Source organism: Colossoma macropomum, unplaced genomic scaffold (genome assembly GCF_904425465.1).
Source record: "Colossoma macropomum unplaced genomic scaffold, Colossoma_macropomum, whole genome shotgun sequence".
Lineage (NCBI taxonomy): Eukaryota > Metazoa > Chordata > Actinopteri > Characiformes > Serrasalmidae > Colossoma > Colossoma macropomum.
In genome coordinates, this window is record NW_023494802.1 from 36152507 (window position 1) to 36171451 (window position 18945).

At 39.3% G+C, this 18945-nt stretch overlaps 1 protein-coding gene across 6 annotated transcripts in view; it reads left to right on the plus strand.

Annotated features, from left to right (window-relative positions):
* Nucleotides 1-4763: 4763 nt before the first annotated feature.
* LOC118822001 (AP-1 complex subunit sigma-2) overlaps nucleotides 4764-18945 on the plus strand; it is a 50772-nt gene continuing 36590 nt past the window's right edge. For 5 of the 6 annotated variants that reach the window (XM_036590761.1, XM_036590759.1, XM_036590760.1 and 2 more), the window contains exons 1-2: nucleotides 4764-4911; nucleotides 6391-6569. In XM_036590761.1, the coding sequence (XP_036446654.1) occupies nucleotides 6391-6569 (179 nt within the window). In that variant the 5' untranslated portion in view covers nucleotides 4764-4911. The remainder of the gene's footprint in view (nucleotides 4912-6390; nucleotides 6570-18945) is intronic. The other variant, XM_036590763.1, reaches the window with a different exon arrangement.

The window sequence follows — 18945 nt, forward strand, 5'->3', positions numbered from 1 at the left end:
TATTGGTGTGTGGTTTACTATTGAAAATGTGATGCAATGATTTAGTTCTGACACTGGGTGGTGAGGGCGAGCACAGGTGCATATATGATGGTACCATAGAAGCATAGGGTAGCACCAGGGGTACCACACAGGTTTTTACCAGCAGTTAAGAAGAAATGCAATGGAAACTTTGTTGCTTGCTCAAACTGTGGAATAAACCTCCAATAAGCCTCTGGATATTTTTTCAGTTCCTGCGAAAGCGGTCTACGGTGCTCCAAGTGGTTTTGGTATGTAAGTTTGCCACTACAGACTGTATAGTAACTGTATAGAAACTTCTACAGAAGTCAGAGAGCACCCTTCATGTACTCAATTTCCAGTTAAAAGCAGTTAAGTATTTCATTTTACAGGAGATTTTTCTGAGGACATTAGAAATAAGTTCAAACATGGGACTCCTAACAACCATGCAAGACCTGGCAGACCACCAAAACGGTCCCCATTTGAAAAACAGTACATTAAAAAAAATAACCTGAACGTAATGGAATTATGGAAAGCATTTCCATACAATTAAACAGCATTCTTTCAAAACGACTCAATCACAAACCCACTTGGAGCTTTTTCCAACCCAGGTAGATTGAATTTGATGTACTGGTGTTGATTTACCTTATAGTCGTTCAGCTTATCTTACTAGAGTTGGTTTCTAAGTGGTCACTGTACTGCCATGTTGGCTCAGAGGCCCTCTCAACAATTCAGAATGTGGCAACACCAACGATAACTTAGGCAATTATCCATTACACAAAACTTAAGCATATGCCTGAGAGAATATTGCCTAGGAGGAAAGACAACACACAGATGGTGAAAAACAGAGGAAAGACACACCTAAAGTGTGAATAGATGGAGCCAGGTGAAAAAAAAAAAATTGAATACATGAGATCATCCAAAAAGTTCACTCAACTCAAAACAGTTGTGTAAAATGGCATAATATATGATACATTAAGTACAATGGACTATTTGACTTGATTGACTTTGGCTGATTTCACATTTAGGATAATGATGTTCTTTCACAGTTTTAAAACTGGTCAATTTAATCAACATCCCTGCCGAAAAAAAGTCCATTATAACCAACTATAACAATTAAAACCTGATGCTTTTGCTTTTGAATGGGAATTAACTTAATAGTTACGATTAGAGACGACTAGTTTCCTGTAGTACAAAATGGAGATCCGATTAAGAAACTGAATGAATCGGGTATCAGTCCCAGAACACTTCAACCCATCTGGGAAGCACAAAATACCATTAGTGACTACTGTACACCACCAGGAACCAGCAGAGACTTTTAATGGTTTCTATGATCATACATGAGCCAGTTGTATGTTTTGGGTTTAATTAAAGCTTTCATCTTTGAGAGAGAGGAGGAAATCAAGCTCCACCGACCGAAGGAGCTCAAATAAAACCCTCAAATAAAAAAGAGCATTACTTCATTAACAGGCTACTAGTGGTGCTCTGTAGGCGACCCTACCAGTCTGCAGTGATAGCAGAGGAGGGTAACGTTCAGCAACCTCGCTGCTGGTCTTTAGTTAAATTAGCCTTCAAAGAGGGACAATTATTGATTATCGCCCACCTCTAATTCTTCAGTGAAGCTTCAATGAAGCTGAAGTCAGCTATTCACCAGCTTCTTGTTCGAATTTTCCTGTTCTACCTTAAATGGAGCAGCAGTTATATTCTGGCGCTTCAGGCGTCAGAACTGCTGGACTATTTAGGGCGGAATGGGAAATTTAGCTGGCTAGCTAGCAAGACATCAGCAAACTACTAGCGATTTTTTATGCTTGTTATGAAAAAAAGGACCATAATACATTAAAACAACATTAAACTAAGATAATACAGTGGTTATCTTAATTTATTAACAAAGAAAATACTCACATGTGTGGGTTTCTTTGGTTGCGCACTCTGTTTGGAGTGTGTCTCTGATAAACCTTCATTTGGAGGGCCATGCAGCCCTGACGCTTCACCCTACCCCTCTATTTCATCAAAAATCGGGACACCCCACCCCTAAGCATGAACGGGCAAAACGGAGGAGTAAGGGCTAAGTGGTAGGGGCAGGGGGTGAAATGGGATTGGGCCTATGAGGCTGAATGGATGTGTAGCTGTCAAGAAGCTGTTACTGAAAAAAGGAAACGGACAAAAAAGAAGAAAATCGTCAAACAAAGAAGCTGGCCCAGACCTCAACATCACTGAATGTGTCTGGGATTGCTGAGATCATGAGAAGCAGGAAATTCAACCAAGACTGAACTTTGGAGGTGTGGAAAAATATCCCTGCAAATTTCTTTGAAAAACTGAGAGCAAGTCTCATTAAAAAATGGAAGCTGTAATAAAGGTAAAAGACATGGATAAATAATGTTATATTTAGCCGTTGAGTCTTCTGTGTAATTTTCTGTTAAATATATTTCTTATCTTCCTGATGCTAAAATATAAATAACTTGCGCTTAAAGGCCATTTTACTGGAAATTAAACATAAATGAAGTGTTGCACAGTACTGCATCAAACCCTTTTATTTTAAAGGGAGGAACATTCAGTTTGTCAGGAGGCCTTTAAAGTGTACACTGATTTATGCAGGCTGGATTAGGAGGTGCATCTAATTCCCTGTGAGGGAGTGCAGAGCACTTGTACTTCTGTAGCATGTGATTATACTGTATCTAAACACATGGTGGTGCAATTGATTAATGTAAACTGTGGATAGCGCTTCACAGTTGATCACACATGAATAAAGGTGCAACTAACTACTGTGCATTTAAGAAGTTACATTTGAAACCTTACAAGTTGCATTTATTGCTGGTGTCTCATAACAAGCAGGGCCTGGGCTCGATTCCCCAGACGGGCGACCAGGGTCCTTTCTGTGTGGAGTTTGCATGCTCCCCCCGTGCCCTCTCTTTGCTCCGGTTTCCTCCCACAGTCCAAACACATGCAGACAGGCCAAACGTTGCTATAAAAATTGCCCCTAGGTGTGTCTACCCTGTGATGGACTTGCGACCTGTCCAGGGTGTTTTCTGCCTTCGGCCCAATGAGTGCTGGGATAGGCTCCAGCACTTCCCAGGACCCAGGAGGATAAGCAGCTTAGATGGTGAATGAATGCTTGTGTTTGCGAGTTAAAGAGGAGATATTTTATGCAGAAACATTATTGTTATGATGGAGAATGTGTTGTAGATCAGTGTTTCTCAGCCCTGGTCCTGGAGGCCCACTGTCCTGCACATTTTAGTGCTTTTCCTGCTTTAACACACTTACATGGAACCAATAACAGGCATTTAATGAGCTGATTAGTTGAATTAGGTGTGTTGAGAGCATAGAAAACACTAAGAAGTGCGAGCAGTGGGCCTCCAGGACCAGGGCTGAGAAGCACTGTTGGTTCTATATAGCACATTTTTCTAAAAAAAAACAAGGTTCTATATAGCACCTGAAGGGTTCTTTTATTCTTCCAAGCTTGACATCATACTAACAGAAGAATTCTTTTGATGCTATTTAGAACCATATACAGCACATTCTCCATCAATCTGAAGAGCCATTTCACCACACAAAGAACCATTTAAGCATGAAATGCTTCTATATGGAACTCATGGTTCTAAATAGAACCATTCCCTTTACTAAATAACCCTTGAAGAACCGTCTTTTTAAGCATGTATAAGTTGTTTCAAATATACATCAATGCAAACACAGAATTTTGAAGGGAAAATAAGAATGTAATAGTATATAGTGTATAAGAATTTAATATGTTATATTGTATAAAATATGTTTGTTCTCCCATTGGGTGCGGGAGTGGGATTAAGTTAAAATCAAACTTCCTCACAGGCCACACTTTGGGCAGCCCTGGGATAGCACAGTAGTAAGTCATGACTTCTAAGTGTTAAAGTGTTATATGTTGGTTGTATTGGGGTGGATATCTGATCTGCTCTGACAGTGAAACACCTGTGCTGGTCTCGTTCGCAGTGTCAGATGATCACACTTGGTGTAGCTGAACACGATGCAATTCAATACTCTGTGCTGTGAACCTAATGCAGTGTAAGCACTAGATGGCGCTGTGACGTCGTTTCGGTGTGCTTTATGAGGGGACTCCTCTTTTATTTGCATAATTAGGCTGAAATTATTCCAGTGAACACAGATTACTGTGACATCTGTCTAATGAAAATGTTTATTTTATCTGTTTTAAGATATTTATTGAGGATTTGTTTACTTCAATAACACTGGAGACAGTGGAGTAGTAGTGATTTCTTTAAAAATGTAGAAGCCTATGCTGTAAGAAGTATGTGATATACAGTATAAACAGCAAACGAGAGAGGGAAAGAGAGAGAGAGAGAGAGAGAGAGAGAGAGAGAGAGAGAGAGAGAGAGAGAGAGAGCAAACATTCTCTGTAAGCAGTATTTAATACCTATAACTAGACAATCTCTTTATTGCTAATACGCAGACAAGTGACTTATTCCTCGCTGTTTGCCGACAGCATTAATGCACTGGAGATTAGTCTAATGCTTTTAGTGACCTTTCGCTGTGTTTGTTTTTGTTTTTTTTTATTTTTTCATAACTGATAGCTCGGCTCTCCCATTTCTAATACAGCCCGGAGCCATAGACCCGCACAATTATGCTTCAGACAACATTTACAGGAGGAGTGACATTGGGGGATGACCGACGCTCAAAGCAACCAATCAGACCGCCGCTTTACGGGCGAGGCGGGAATAACGGCTTTCTTTAGCCAATGGAGTCGTTCAGCACGAACCCCTAAACCAATGAGCGATGAGGGGTCACCTGACGGTTTTGTGTATCTGTCGGGCAGAAAACACGAAGAGGAAACCCACGGCGGATCGATACTAAACTCTGAAATAAACAGTGTGGAAGAAGCGGGGCATGTTAAACGTTTCTTTGGGGAAATTTTGATTTTTTTCCACAGTAAAGGTACGTCGGGTTTCTGTTTTCTTCTCTCTGCTTGGTAGAAAAGGTGAACGGTTGAGGTTTTAAACTGCCGCTGCTTGTCAAAAGTAGCCTTACGTTAATGATCCGCTCCGACCGTTAGTGTCCGTTAGGCTAGCTCATTCAGCTAACGCTGCCGAAATTTACTCACGAAATGAAGATTATCTGGCTGTTTTAAATCGATGCCATGTTGTCTAAGGTTATCTCTTGTTACTATACAGGCTCGACGAAGAACTAGAAAAGCCAGAGCCAGTGCCTTGCCTTGTTTACCCGTGTAAATGTTGCCATGTGCCGCCTCTTCAGGATTTAAATTGCATTACTGCTGTTAACGGCGTTGTACAGAGACTCGCGCTTAGCCTCAAAGTCTTTATTTTTAGCTTAAGGCTAAAACAGAGTCACTTTTTACTGTGGTGTGGTGATGCTGCTGATAGAGAGCTCACGGTGTGGCGCCCTGTGCAGAATAACTTATGCTCGGATGATAAATAAATGCACTATGTTTGTGAGTTATGATCCACAGCAGTCACCTCACCAGCTCAGTTCAGTTAGTTACCTGTAACGTTAACGTTCAGGATCATGGTACTGCACACACGTAACAAAGATGGTTCTTCAAGGGTTCTTTAGTAAAGGCAGTGATCCTGTTTTGAACCATGAGTTCTGTATAGGATCGTTTCATGCTGAAATGGTCCTTCAGATTGATGGAGGATGTGTTGTATAGAACGTTTTTGAAAATGGTTCTTATATAAGTTAGCACCAAAAAAGGTTCTTCTCTTGTTACAGTGTCAAGTTTTTTGGTGTTATATAGAACAATTTTCAAAATGTTTCTACATTCAACCATGTACCCCACGTTCTCCATCAGTCTGAAGAACGATTTCACCATGCAAAGAACCCTTTAAGCATGAAATGGCTCTATATAGAACTCATGTATTTAAATAGAACCATTGCATTTGATAAAGAACCCTTGAAGTACCATCTTTCTAAATGTTTATCTTGCAGAAAAAGATTATTCCATTGTGAGAGCCAACACCCCTTGTTAATGAGTCATGTTTGCTTTTGGGGAGATAGGGCCACGACTGTTTTACTTTATGGTTGGGTCAATATTAGTATAGTTGTTGTTTGATAATCCGGGTCTGAAAGGCTGATCTGTGGTTTGATAAATGGGTTTGTCATGGGGAACTGTTCATCCTTTTTATGCTCCAGGGTTGGCATATGCTTGCTGGCTGAAGATAATCCTTTTACTCTAGTCTACACCCCCACACTTCTTTACCCCAGCTCTCTCTGTCACTCGCTCACTTCCCCATTTACACCTTCTCTCTCTTTCTGTGTTTTGCCACCATTTCCTCTTAGGCAATTCTGTCCAATTGATTCACATCATTGCTGACCTCCTGTCATATTCCTCAGACCTTCTGTGTTGCTCCTCTTTGCCTTCTCCCCATTTGACACTCCTCTCTCTTCTTTTCCCCTCAGATGCAGTTCATGCTGCTCTTCAGCAGGCAAGGGAAGCTGCGCCTGCAGAAGTGGTACGTTCCTCTGTCCGATAAGGAGAAGAAGAAGATCACGCGAGAGTTGGTACAGACCGTCCTGGCCCGAAAGCCCAAGATGTGTAGCTTCTTGGAATGGAGGGACCTTAAGATTGTTTACAAGAGGTCAGTGAGGGGTCAGAGGCTTAGTGGGTTGTGGCAAGATTTATCAGGTTCTCTTAACAGAGCGATTCTCATGGTTTAAGAAGTAAAGTACATACTTGCCAGAAAGCACAAAATGTGCTGTTTAATTAAATTCAGACTGGGAGGTATATTGGGCTAAAGAGCAGTTAACTGTGAAATTGCTCAAATGTCAGATGTTTTAAACCTCAAATAAACAGCAACAATACACAAAGTCCTAAATTATATAAATGTTTTAGTGGTGGCTTCAGAGCTTCCTAGAAATCCTTTCTTTATTTCTGTTAACAAGCTTTTGTTTTTCTTATTTTTCTTCAGCTTCCTTCACACAATATTTTGATGCTATATTATATTTTGGCATAATGAAGGCAACTGATGAGTGTCAGTTGTAAAGACTGGCTTGAGAGGAGGAGCTCTTTTAAATGTTCAGAAATAGTGCCCTTCACAGAGTTATTTGTTCATAATAATACAAAATGAGCTTGATACAAACAGGGCTTGGGAACAGAATAGAAAATCAATAAGTCTGTTCTGAGCGTAACTATTATTTCAGCATTTCCATTTTAACTCCAACATAACCTTCCTAAACCAGTAAGAACAAAATGTAATGGTTGTAAAATGTAAAATGACAAAAATAATTTGTATTTCTGGATTTTAATAGCATTTTGAAATGAGGCACCACTGGTTCTTTTTTGTCAGTTCCAGCTTATCAAGTGTCAGAGAAAGTAAACATTGTGACATATTGTGTATCTTGAAAAGTTTTCTTAAGTATCGTGATACTGTATTTCTGCCAGCCATATCACCCACCTCTAAAGCTGTTAGACCTAGCAGTTGCTTTTGTACTGATATGTCGACACACACAGGCTATGGAATTTTACTCTTTGTGAATCAGTGAATTTCTTCATCATATAACTATGAAATAGCCCATAATAATATTCAGAAGGTTGCTGTGATAGAATAAGTCAAAATGCAATGTTACACATTGTCAGTAGGATTAGTGATGAGTGATTCTCATCTTAAAAATGCAAAGATACGCTAGCTGGATAAATGGTTTCTAGAATTATGACACAAACAAAGTCAAATGAGAGTGTTTGAAAGGCACAGATTACATCCAGAGCTATTGCCTACTTATAGATCATGATTACAGAATGAATCTATAGCAAATCTAAGCACACAAATACCGAATTAATGCCGTATAAATCTTGTAAAATGATACACTGAAGAAAATCACAGATATACTGTTGATTCAGAAACATCTGGGAATTTGGAGGTAAGACATAAGTAATAATCTAGTGGGCTAGATTATAAATGTTTCTGTTCCAGAGCAGGTAAGAATGATTATGCTTTCAGTTGCGTTTTTGTTCCTAGCACAATACCGTTCCTTTCATTCCTTTTACCAGTTTGGAGCCTGTTAGAATATCAATGGTTTATTGGTTATTTTCATCATTATGATCGATCTGTGGAATATGAGTTGGGCCCTCATTCACACATTCCTTATTTGAACACACCTTTAGCTTGGTGATGCTGTTGGCACACCTGCAGCTGCTACTTGGAAGGGTCTGCACATTCGGGGTGGACGATAAGGCATAAAAATAGAACATCATGATACTTAAAGATATTTAACAGATTCGCAACAATTAGCATCACAATATTTCATTTTTTCTGAGATTTAGTAAGTTGGAATCATTTTTTTTTAAAGCAGTGCCACTTCTAAATAGAGCTGGGTGATATGGCCAAACATGTTATCACGATAAACAAAAATAGTATCATTCGATATCGATACATACCGCGATAAATGTCAAATCATTATTTCTTTCAAGGTTGAAGGCTGATTTTTGCTCCTGGGTGGTTAATCGCTGTTTTAAACTATCCTTTATGGTCGGAACACGACAAACACTCACCAAACAGTGGAACATTTCACAAATCTGTCGTGGGAGAGTGGGAGAAAGTGTCTGGTGAGCTGTTTTTACCAGCTGGAAAAGCATGGCTATTTTGTAATAGTCATTATTATAGTCACATTATTATATTATAATTATAGTCATAATTAAAGAAAGAAAACATCATAGTATGACATCACAGTATTCAGACACCAGCTAGCGACGACTGGATTTCTCTATCCTATTGTAGTAGTTTAAGTGGTGAACCGCAAATTATCTAACACCAGACAAACAGAGTCCTCTTTTTAGGTACGTTTAAACTGAAAGCGGTGATGACGGAGCGCTGCTTCAAGTTAGCCAGCTGCTAAAAACAGCTAGCCTGGAAAGCTAGCGCTCTCCCGCTCTCCAATGCCTCACAGCTTCCTCAGTTTACTTTCCTTTAAATCAGGGCTGTAACTCACATGAACCCACTTCTTTCTTTCACTTTCGTTGCTTGGGAATGCACTAATACTTAAATATGACTGTCCGAGCGCTGTACCAGCGCTTTAGTTGTGAGGATTGTGATTTAACGCTGCTAAAGCTGGTTAGGAGGTTAGGAAAGAGGTGAGTTCGCTGTAGGACAGTACAGTTACACCACTGACCTCGTCACTCACACTCGGTCACAGGAGAACAGATCGCCGGTCGCTCCACTCAAACAGGGAATGTGTAAACCCTGCGTTTCAGCCGTTGCTAAAGACTCATCTTACTCGTGGCCCCCTCCCTCTCTAATCATGTCGAAAAACTCGAAGTGCGCCCTCTCCTGGCGACAGTGGAATAGTGTCGCTTTCCTTGCAGTAGAAAACGCCACCAAGGCTTTCACTAGAACGTGGAGGTGTGAGAATGGTGTATTATATCGAACATTTATCGAACATGTCGTATCACTCTATCGAGAAAAAGTTATATCGCGATAATTATTGTTATCGTTTTATCGCCCAGCCCTACTTCTAAAAAATACTATCAAAAGCTGAGTACAATGAGTATCATTCAACATATTATATGCAGCACTGCACTAAATCTGATTGTTTATAATGAAGCATGCAGTTGGTCAGTGTTATAGAAGTACTGATGACATTTACAATATGCCCAGAAAAACGTACTGTGACATAATTGATCACAGTACTGTTAAAATTTCGTCATGCTGTCTACCCCTGCTGCACATTTTGCTTCTGTATGAGATCTCTATGACCTGAATTGAGCCCAAAAGAGTTACCAACTTAACCAGCAGAGTTACTGATTGAGCTCTTTTCGACTGCTCATGTGCTTTCTGAGGGGATGAGAACGGTGGCTTTCTGCTTTTCCCAGATGTTTAATTCATATCTGTCTGCTCATGATTGTGTGCATGGGGATGTGTAATTGAATACATTTGGTTAAAATGAGTGAGTCTGTGTATCAGTGACATGGCCCTGCTTTCTTATGACTTCCCTAGAAGCTGTCTGAGCCAGGCCTTCTCTCTCATGTACAGTGACCTGTGTGGTGGTGAATAGCTAATCTCTCCCACATTGACCTCCTCATTGTCCTGCAGAGAGGAGTTCCAAGTTAAGGAAGGAATGAAAGAGATTGTTCATCTGATTGGACTGTGCAGAGGGAAGAAATTAGAATATTTAATGTAGGCCAGTTGCCATGGTAGCTGATGGGGTTGGCTGAGGGAACAGGATGGAGAACCACAATGACCTGCGAATGGACATACAGACAGACAGATAAATAGACAGGCAGGTCTGACAGGAAAGGGACAGAAACACATACATGCATAAAAATACTGAAAGTGCTTGCTCACACTGCTGCTGTGCACAGTAGTCTCTGACCTCGCTCTACTAAACAATAGCAAAACATGCTCTGCAAGCTGTCGCAGGCAAGCAAAGGTCAGCTGACTACCTGACAACCTGCCTCTGTGTGAGAATAAAAGAGTACATGTATAAGATGTTATGGAGATGAGTGGGATATGAATATAAAAATGTGGAGTCCTATGTAGGCGCACAATAAACAAAAGCCGTGTCTCAAAGCTACAGATGAGGTCGAGGTAGGGGAATCCTTCCTAGCACTGATATACAAAGAAATGTAAGCAACACAACATCTTTAGATCTTACATTAAATTAAAATATACAGTTTGTTACGTTTTGTTACAGACTCTGATGCCACAGCTTCTTACCACTTGTGGCCACCATTTCCACCATTTTTCAAATTGTTTCAAGCTTTGTGTGAAGGATTGTGGGTGACTAAAGTTCTCGAAGGAAACAACAGCTGCGTCCTTTAATTTCTCACAAATGAAAGGCCACATATAAAGGATCCTGCAAAACGAAAGAGCCTTCAGCGATGCAACGGCCAAGAAACGCAGCCATCCTTGACTGCATTCTTAGTTTTTGAGACACTATTAATGTTTTAAGGGCCCATGTTCTACAATTTTCTTGTAGTTTATTTATTTATTTGTCCACTATTTACTTTTGTGTCTTTTTGTTAATGCTGTCAAATGATTAAATAATCAATTGTGATTAATCTCATTAGTTTGTGTAGTTAATTGTAATTAACTGCATTTGTCTTATTTGCTCTAATTTGACTCTTAAGAAAGATTTTTTTCAATGGAAAAAGCAGTGTGTTTTGTTATAGCCAAACAAGTGGACAAATAAACTTCATCAGAATATACTTAACACTGTCAATAATTCAAAATGAACCTGATCATAAAATCATGTGAAGACAGAGTGAAAATGAAAACAAGATGAACGCAGTTTCCAGTTTTCCAGCAAGAGCAACAGCGGCTGCATGTCTCAACCAATGAGTGTATACTATATCATATACACAGTCTAATGTTTTAACTCCTTCACAGTTGTAGCCCTCTTGCTCTTATGCCTCTATGTACCTTATGTTTTGAGGGGAACTCTAGTTTTCTTTGCAATTGGCTGTACAGAACAAACTATTAATTTATGCTCAAATTCTTAGGGATGTAGGAAATGAGATACTTTAGCTACTTCATTCATATACATTTGCTTCAGCCAGGAACAGCACAGCATTTAATCCACATCTTCCACTCCACTAATTGTGATATAGACTGTCTGCAGTAACAACAGTCTTTATCACTTCAGCCTGAATGGGTGAGGCTAAACTTCTGTAGGCCTAATAAACAGTAAGATGTAATACAGTTATGATGCATTTAGAGCTAATGTTTTCAGCTTGGCGCTTTAAATGATATGTGTGCTCATTACCATAAGGACACTAATTCTGGTCTGACTCACAGAGTAGCTGGACGTTTATGCTTCTCTAGTTACTGAACATATTGACAGTCTAAAATCTGCAGCCCTCAGCCGTGACAGTGCATGAGACAAGGAATAAAATTTACATCAGCACTGCTCAAATTGTTGCATGTCACGTTGAATTCGCTGCCATGTCTTGTGTTTTTGTGAATACATCATCATTAGATCTCTGTCAGCAGATTGATTTGTGGCCTCTGTGTATGCATGCCTTTAGGTTCTGTGAAGGTAAATGCCACACTGGATGAGCATTTCAGTTCATTGATGACTGATGATGTTGTTAGTATGCAATGTCGCGCTGTTGATTAAGCCATTCAGCGGCACGTTTGGTTCCCTCTTTTGTTTGTTTCTCCTGAGTGTACGCTGTAATTTTTATCCGGAGGGCGAGAGAGGGCCAGATGAATATTTCAAGGATTTTTTTCTTCTCTTTTCTGTTCTTTTTTTCATGAGGAATTTAATCAGTACCAGAGGCATCAAAAACCCAGAGACGTTCTGAGGGGTCACCTTGGAACGAGAGTGGGGGAGAATGTAAAACAAGGCAGCGTGGCCAAGCAAAACATCAGTCTCTCTCTCTCTCTCACACACACACACACACACTTGCATGTTCATGCAAACAGAATTGCTACTCCTTGATAAATAAGTACAAGTCTGGATCTAAACAAGCAACCAAGACCATTAAAAACCACACAAGTGAGAATCCCAGCATGCTTGTTATTTTCAGGGTTAATCTCTTGCCTGAGTGAGGTCATGTACTCTATGTGTTACACAGAAGGATTGGAGAAAAGGATGATAGTCTTGCAGTGAAAAAAAACAGAATTATGACCTGGAGCTATTTTATTATTTAAATATTGATATTTTATTATTTAGCTATTAATATGGTAATAAGTATTAGGTAATAATGCACTGATGTACTGAAATGGCTTTAAAATGTGGGTGTTTCCGAACGAATACCTGAAAATTTATTCTCAATACCACCATTAAAAATGATAATATTTACATTTCATAATGAACTTTAATTATGTTAGTTTGTTTGTTTTATGTAGGACCAAAAATGTTGCAAGACAGATGTGCTGTAACATATGTAAGATAAGGAGACAGATGAGTCTGATTGGATAGTGAGTGAAATAACTTTCATAGTTGAACAGAAATCTCGTACAGGACTGGCGACTCGGCGAGTTAATTTGTTGATTTTATATTAACGCCATATAGATTTACGCCTGTTCATGTCTTATAGGGATCAAATAACCCGTTAGCTAGTCTCCTGTCTCTGTCTCTCAGCTCCGTGGCAGTTATGCAGCTCTCTGCAGCTAATCGACTGACTGAGCGTTCAGCTTCTTCACATGAATATTGTTCAACAGTCTAAACTTAAGCCAAACAAATGACTGTTTCTTCTTGTGTAAGCATTGTTTGCGATTATAAGATCTTTCACTAATTTCTTTTCCTTCAGTCATTCAAAGAAAAAGGATGATGTAGGGGTTGTCCAGGTTATTGGTTGCCTTTCCAGGAAAAAACTGCTAAGCATACATTGTCCAGGAGTCCAAGCATATTCAAATGTTCGTTTATGAAGTTTAAACTTGTGAAATTTATACTGCTTCTTTTTTATCTACACAAACCATTTAGAGATAAAGAATGTGTTTTATTAGTTCAGATTACCCTCAACGTTGGAACTGTTGTTTGGGAAAGGTGCATGTCTGGTGACGTGTTTAGGCACAAGACAACACTAGACAGCAGTGTGAAGTTCTGTAGCTGAACAGACATCTATCTACCTTAAGCTGCATTATGAGCATAGCTACCTGACTGCTGTAGTAAAAAAAAAATAAGCCACTAATCCAGTCCAGGAATTACTCAGCTCTGTAGCTGAGGTGGCAGCACTAGTGGTTGTGTTCAGCCTTTAGCTAATGTTCCATGTGTATAACATGATACATTGTTATATACATAAACATTTTATATACATATACATAATATACATTTTTAGAGCTTACTACATTCATGGTTAAGTAATTGCCATTTCCTCTTGTGTTTATAATAAAATGCTTTATTTGAAACAATAATAGATAAGCCTGTAACAATGAAAATTGTCGCTTCAGAATACTATGGACCCCCGCTGGCGACATCCCTTGTGAATAAACAAAATAAATGCCCACCACTTTTAAGGTGTGGGAAAAAGATCCTAATATATGACTGCAACTTAGTAAGACATTTGAACAAGATAATTAAGTTGCGATAGTTAAGTCATGGCCATGAGTTAGTTAGGCATTAGAAAAAGACAGTTAAGTCATTGTCACGTCTTACTAAGTCATGACTATGACTTATCTCATTTGAGTGGCCATGCAGTATTTTTAATAAGAAGAGATGTCACCAGTGGGGCTTCACAGAAACTTAAATAAGGAAACAAATACAAACATAACAGACTTGAGTATTCATTATTTAGGCTCAGACAATTTGGATTGTAAATAAAACGGCGATATTTATGTTGTAGCAACCCATGGTTCCTGTGACCCTGTTGTGAAGAAATCAGAGTCTGTAAGTTTATCTGCATTGCTACATTTTACATCACACTGACTGACTTTGTTTACATGTCAACTTTTGAATTATGAAATGATGAATTTTGAGAAATCAGTAGAACTTAGACTTAAGCCAGTTAGTACGCTTATATAAAAATCACACTAGAATAGCATCATCGTTCAAGTATTGTGATGATATTACATTTGATACTGTAGCTGATCGTGCTGATAAAATGGTACAGGTGGGTTTGTTTGATGAATGAAGAGAGTGTGAATTAGCAGCAGTACTCAAAGACTGAAGACTGAGGAAGTGAGTTGCTGACTGCACTCAGGAACACAGAGATCATGTAGGGAGAGAGAGAGAGCAAGAGCAAGAGAAAGAGAGAGCGGTAGAGCCAGAGAGAGATGTAACTCCAGACTTTGGCAGGTGCTCTGAGTGTGTATATGTGTGTGTGGAATGCACAGACAATACCTTGACAGTTTCACAAAGGTGACAGAACAGCTCAGCTGAAGAAAGAAATGGCTAGGAACTGTGAGAGAAGAGAGAGAGAGGGAATCTTCATGTTGTAAAAAGGCCTAGATTCTAAAATAGAAAAAAACAGTTGCTCGAAAATGACTAGGAATGACAAGAGGAAAGACAGAGGAAGAAAGGGAGAGAGGCAGCAAAAAAGAACAAAGGAGAGACAGACAGCTGGAAAGAAGAGAAAGATGAAAGGGAGAATCCCCTCCAGATCAAGCGGTGTCCGCTGAGGCTGCCTGCTTATCATTGTTCTCTGGCTGAAGGAGATTTCCTGTGCTATGAAATTCCTCCATCACTCGCTGTAATCAGGATTCGCTGTTTTTTGTCCTAACCTCACCCCCACTCCTCTCTGGAACTCTGCTCAGGTTGTGGCCCACTGCCAGAGGTCCAGTCTCTGATCTGCTGCTAAGGATTTCTGACAGGCTGCCCGTGACCTTTGAACTCCGCAGGTTGCTATTAGCATTCGGCCCATTGAGCTCACAGCAGGAGGGCCATTTAGCTTTGGGTTAGTGGTGCAGAGCAACTTTTAGTTGTGATCTTGTGAGCAAACTAATTGGTTTAGAGGAATACTGTGGTGACAGACTTCAGGCTTTATTAATATTTTTCTCAATTACTTGACTGTTTTTTTAACTATGCAGTATGCTTTATACCCCCATTTTACAGATAACAGCATGTCGTACACCAGCCCTCTGCAGAAAAGACTAAGCACCTGGTATAGGTGAAAGTAGGAAGGGAGCTCGGGCCAACCTTGAGCCAGTGCAGGGTGAATTTCCCCTTAGGTTTATAATAAAATGTTTTATTTGAAATGAATTGTCACAGATGTGGTCAGAGCAAAAAGCTGGCAGCCTTGCCTTTGAGTTTGCTGTTTTGTCCTGCCTCTAATTAGCTTGTTGCTAAGGGAGTAGTTCGGCAAAAAATCAAATGTACACAGTTGTCACCTCACTTCAGAGATATGTTTCGTGCCTGAAGTTTGCTTCTTGAGTTTTACGCTGGAGATACGAGCCTAGTGTAGCTAATAGTCCTGGACGAAATCTAGAAATTGTTAAAACAGTATTTTCTTGTTAAAGAAAGTGGACTAACAACAAGTATGTTGAGAGTATTTATAGAGACCTCAATCAAGAACTGGTGAATGTAAGTAAATCTAATCATATCAGTATAATATTGATTTTGCATGTGAGGCCCAAACAGCAAGCCAGACATTCTTTTTGAGCCTGTGTGTGTGATGTTAATACGTAATACGTAGCACATGCACACCATATTTTAGCCTGTTTTTTTTTCCTTCTCACTCAGTGATGCTACTTCTTTCAATAATAAAAAAAAAGTTACATAATGCAGCTTGAAACAACAAAAACTGGAGAAACTTCAGACTTCCGAAACCAAGTGCCTGTGCTTTAGAGATTGTTAAAATATTAAGTGTTTTCCATCATTATAGCAGAGTCACTCTGGCATTCAGCTATAGATGCCTGTGGGAATTTTACAACTTATCTGAATCACTGAGACACACTGCATAGAAAATGCTGAGATTGTTCCTCATCCCCAAATCCCCAATAGAAAAGTGCACTGTTACTGTACTGTAGTAATAGTTTTAACAGGTAAAGTGAATAAAACATTACATGTGCACATTAGTGAACATTATGTAGCAAGCTGTTTAAATTAGTCCTTTTGGAACTCGTCAGTGAATATTTTTGAAGCATCGGCATCGGCTCACTTGTCAATCATTGCTGCTATTCTGTTACATCACTCTGTCACCCAGGCTTTGTAGCTAATATAGTAAAGGAAGCTTTGGAGCCACTTTGCGAGCTACATCCTTAAATCATCACACTTGCCTTGCCTTACATGTTGAATTGTTAAGCAAGCTCAAACAGACTTGTTTATGTGGTTTCTGACGCAGTACTGTATTCTGGCCCTAATTTTGACTGTTCTTGTTTCCATTGTGTTCGTAAAAACCTTTTTCATAAGTCTTTTTGAGACTACTTAATAATTTGGCACAATTTGAGGCAAACGTGATGATTTTGGCAAGCTATTTTAGTTGTTAGCTACATTAACCTCATAGCTTGCTTTTCATCAAAGTATTTCTCTAAAGCTAGAGTTGTTTTCCTATTTATGTAAAAAAAAAAAGCTCTCTGCTCAAAGCTGTCAGACTGCAGATGCACGCTCCTTAGGTTCCATATCCTCTCCACAACCTGACAGTAACATACCTTCTTGCTCCTCACATTTTGAGTTGGATCAAATGCTGTCAAGAGATCCGGCTCCTAAGTCACTGTAAACACTGTTAAACCACATCAGATGTTGTAGTGCGTGAGGCAGTGCTGGTTTGGCTCAGTCTGCTATAGTAGCATTTGATCCCTTTCAAAGCCGAGCAAAGAAACACAACCACAGACCACTTGCCGTCATTGCGGTTGGTGTCCTGAATACCCAGGAAAAGGGGACTGCTAGTCCTGTTGACCTTGTCCAGCCACCTGAAGTGATTCAGGTACTGAAGTCTTGAAATAAAAGCAGCTTTCAGTTAGAGTGAAAATGTAGCAAGGCTATTTCAGAGTGTCTTTAAGGGCTGGAAGTAAAAACTAGTGGATACATTATATTCTTGCACTTACTGTCTCCTTTGTGCTAATGCTTCAGCTACCTTTTACTCTTCAAATTGTAGAGAAATGTGCATTATTTTGAACTCAGGGTAGAGTCTTTTGAAATATTTGTACCTCCTACAAAGTAGAAGGTACACCTACAAAGCATAAGGTACAAAAAGAAGCATCGTTTTTAAGTTGTGCATGTAGAAAGCTTGCCCAAGTTTCTGTTCTCCTCCCTTTTTCAGTGGCCCACGCAAATCACAATAGCATGAGTAACTCACATCAGAGAAAGATGCAAAAAAGAGTAGGATGTTGAGCTCAGTGAAGCCAAATGGCTGACTTGGCATGTGTGTAAGCACTGCAGACTAACCTGCAGAACAAATTGATGCTTTTATTGTGCAGCCTACTTTGAGCATCCATCTTCTTGACTGCTTAGTAGAATTCACAATCAAGGGACCTATTATTAAACATAAACTACTTTAGTCTCAGTTATTTGTAAACTTCCCTGTTTCTGTTTAACATATAAACACAGTACATTTATGCAAAACGACATACTATATAATCATAAAACATGTTTTATCCATTTTATGTGCAAGTTACTGCTTAAAGTTAGCTACTTTTAGCTGTGTACATCCATGAGAATATTAGCATATGGGGCTGATGTTAGCATGCTATCTCACAGCTACTTATACAGAGTCAAATAATGTTTTTTGTAACTTAACCACTAGCCCCATTGGCACCTTGACATTTCCCCATGCACGTCTTCTCTGTGTTTATTTAGCTGAAATACAAGATATTAGTTTTATTCCAAATATTCAATAATATTTAACAAATTTGATAATTATAATAATAATATTTGAAAAAGGAAAAGCCATTTGAATAATTACCACTTTTATGAACCCACGCACTTCTGTTGGGGAACAAAAGTTTGTTTGTCAAGCCAAATGCTAGCACACAGTTGCCAGCTCTGCTCACCACAGTCACTGGAGATTGCCATTTGGCACAGTTGCAGAACTCACGCAATTAGACATGGTGTTTGTCCAGCTAAATGTTCTGCTGCTCCAGATTGATGGCTAGCTAGCTAGCATTTCATTTATCACTGAGAATAAATTAGAGTGTGTGGGCTAGCTGTCCAGAGGAGTAGGATTATTCAGAGTGCACCACTCGATTTGGCTGACTTTATTTTGTGTTCCAGTATAAAGCTGTTTTGAGCAGCTTAAAAACCTTCATCAGTCCCCTGTTCGCTGGCAAGTGTTGATCAAAAATTGATTTCTTGTTAAGATGGTGGTTAAAAAGTGGTTTGTTCTCCTGCACCTCTCACTGCGATACAGCCCTGAGTGAGGAACCTATTCAGGGTTGCCAGATTGGGCAGATCCCTGGTTTAGCATTATAATGCAACTTTCCATGAAAATAATTATTTATATTTATTAATTACTGTATAGCATTTCAATTAAGTTTTTATTAAAAGGCTAAACAGCTAAATAAATAAATAGAATTTAAACAACAGTGTAAAATACAAACAATAACAAAAAGAAGAAGAAACTTATTTTTCCCAATTAGTTTCTGAGCTTTTCTTATTCTTGCAGAATATTGGAATATTTCAGATAATGATCAATAGGATATT